Genomic DNA, 1,228 nt, shown 5'->3' with positions numbered 1-1,228 from the left:
CTCGGCGCTGGGACAGAGCGAGCTGCAGAGCTGCCTGTGAACAGCCATGAGATGGCGGCAGGCGCTCAGGCTTGGCTGGCCCAGCCTGGGCTCCCCTGACGGATGTCTGCAAGCAAAGGGGTGCCCGGATCCTGCATTGCCAACCCCGGCCCCATTGGCGGGGAACACCAGCCTGGCGTCCAGCTTGGGATGTTCCCCGTCCCCCAGTGAGGCAGAACTGAGGAGCATACACTCATGGGGCTCTGAGGTGCCCGCCCAACCTGGGAACTAGACATCCCTGTGCAGGACCCACCACCAGATAAGGGAGGTTAATGATTAGTACTGGCATGTCCCAGGCAGAGGCATTGGTGCGTGTCCCAGGAGTGGTGCCTGGGCAGAAAACACCTTGCCCCACACCCCCAGGACTTGGTGGCTTTGCCAGGCTGGCCACAGGGGACATGCTCTGCACCCATGGCCACGGACACAGCTGCAGCAGAGCACTATTTGTGGGATAGACAGCCTGGCTTGCAGCAGGTTGAGGCAGGAGCTGGTATCATGTTCTCCCTGGTGTGAAGGCAAACCAAACTTGCTTCTGGTGATGTTGCCAGCAGCTGCACTGGGCACATCAAAGTCTTGTCTGGACATCCCATCTGTGTTCGTGGGATGTGGGTGTGTCAGCACCTGGAGGAGGTGCTGAGAGAGGCCCTGGGATCTTGGACCCAGCTCCCCAGGGCACCGCCCTGCACTGCAGGGAGACAAGGTGGGGACAAGGGCATGACAGGCAGGAGACGGAGACAGGGCAGGAGGGCTCAGGGCAGGAGGGCTCAGGGCAGGAGGGGCAGAAGCTCTGAAGGGCCAGTCCAGTGGCCCTGCTGCCACTGTAGTGTGCAGGGTCTGGGATGCAGTACCCAGTGCCAGAGTGCAATGCTGGTGCTGGCACACGATGCATGGTGCCCAGTGCAGTACCCAGGGCCAGTGCTGGTGACCACTGAGCCATGTCCAGGCCCTGCTGCCCATCTGCAATGCCTGGTGTGCAGGACCTGCTGCTGGTACCAGCGCCGGTGCCACACACTAGATTGTGCCAGGGGTGCTGTACCTGCCGTGCCAGTGCCGAGTGCCAGCTACCTGGTGCACGGCACCGGGTGCAAGATGATGACGCTGAGCAGAGTCTGCTGTACAGTACTTTGTGCACGGTACGTGATGCCCAGCGTGCGGTGACAGCTCCCGGGACGCTGCAGCCGGTTTCCCC

At 62.3% G+C, this 1,228-nt stretch overlaps 1 protein-coding gene across 1 annotated transcript in view; it reads left to right on the top strand.

Moving 5' to 3' along the window:
• Nucleotides 1–1,001: 1,001 nt before the first annotated feature.
• Nucleotides 1,002–1,228, top strand: part of LOC104387486 (sterol 26-hydroxylase, mitochondrial) — a 5,348-nt gene continuing 5,121 nt past the window's right edge. Inside the window, exon 1 of the mRNA XM_009996256.1 lies at nucleotides 1,002–1,172. Coding sequence (XP_009994558.1) covers nucleotides 1,002–1,172 — 171 coding nt within the window. The remainder of the gene's footprint in view (nucleotides 1,173–1,228) is intronic.

This window comes from Chaetura pelagica, unplaced genomic scaffold (genome assembly GCF_000747805.2).
Source record: "Chaetura pelagica isolate M959 unplaced genomic scaffold, ChaPel_1.0 scaffold3, whole genome shotgun sequence".
Lineage (NCBI taxonomy): Eukaryota > Metazoa > Chordata > Aves > Apodiformes > Apodidae > Chaetura > Chaetura pelagica.
This window is presented reverse-complemented; position numbering and strand designations above follow the sequence as displayed.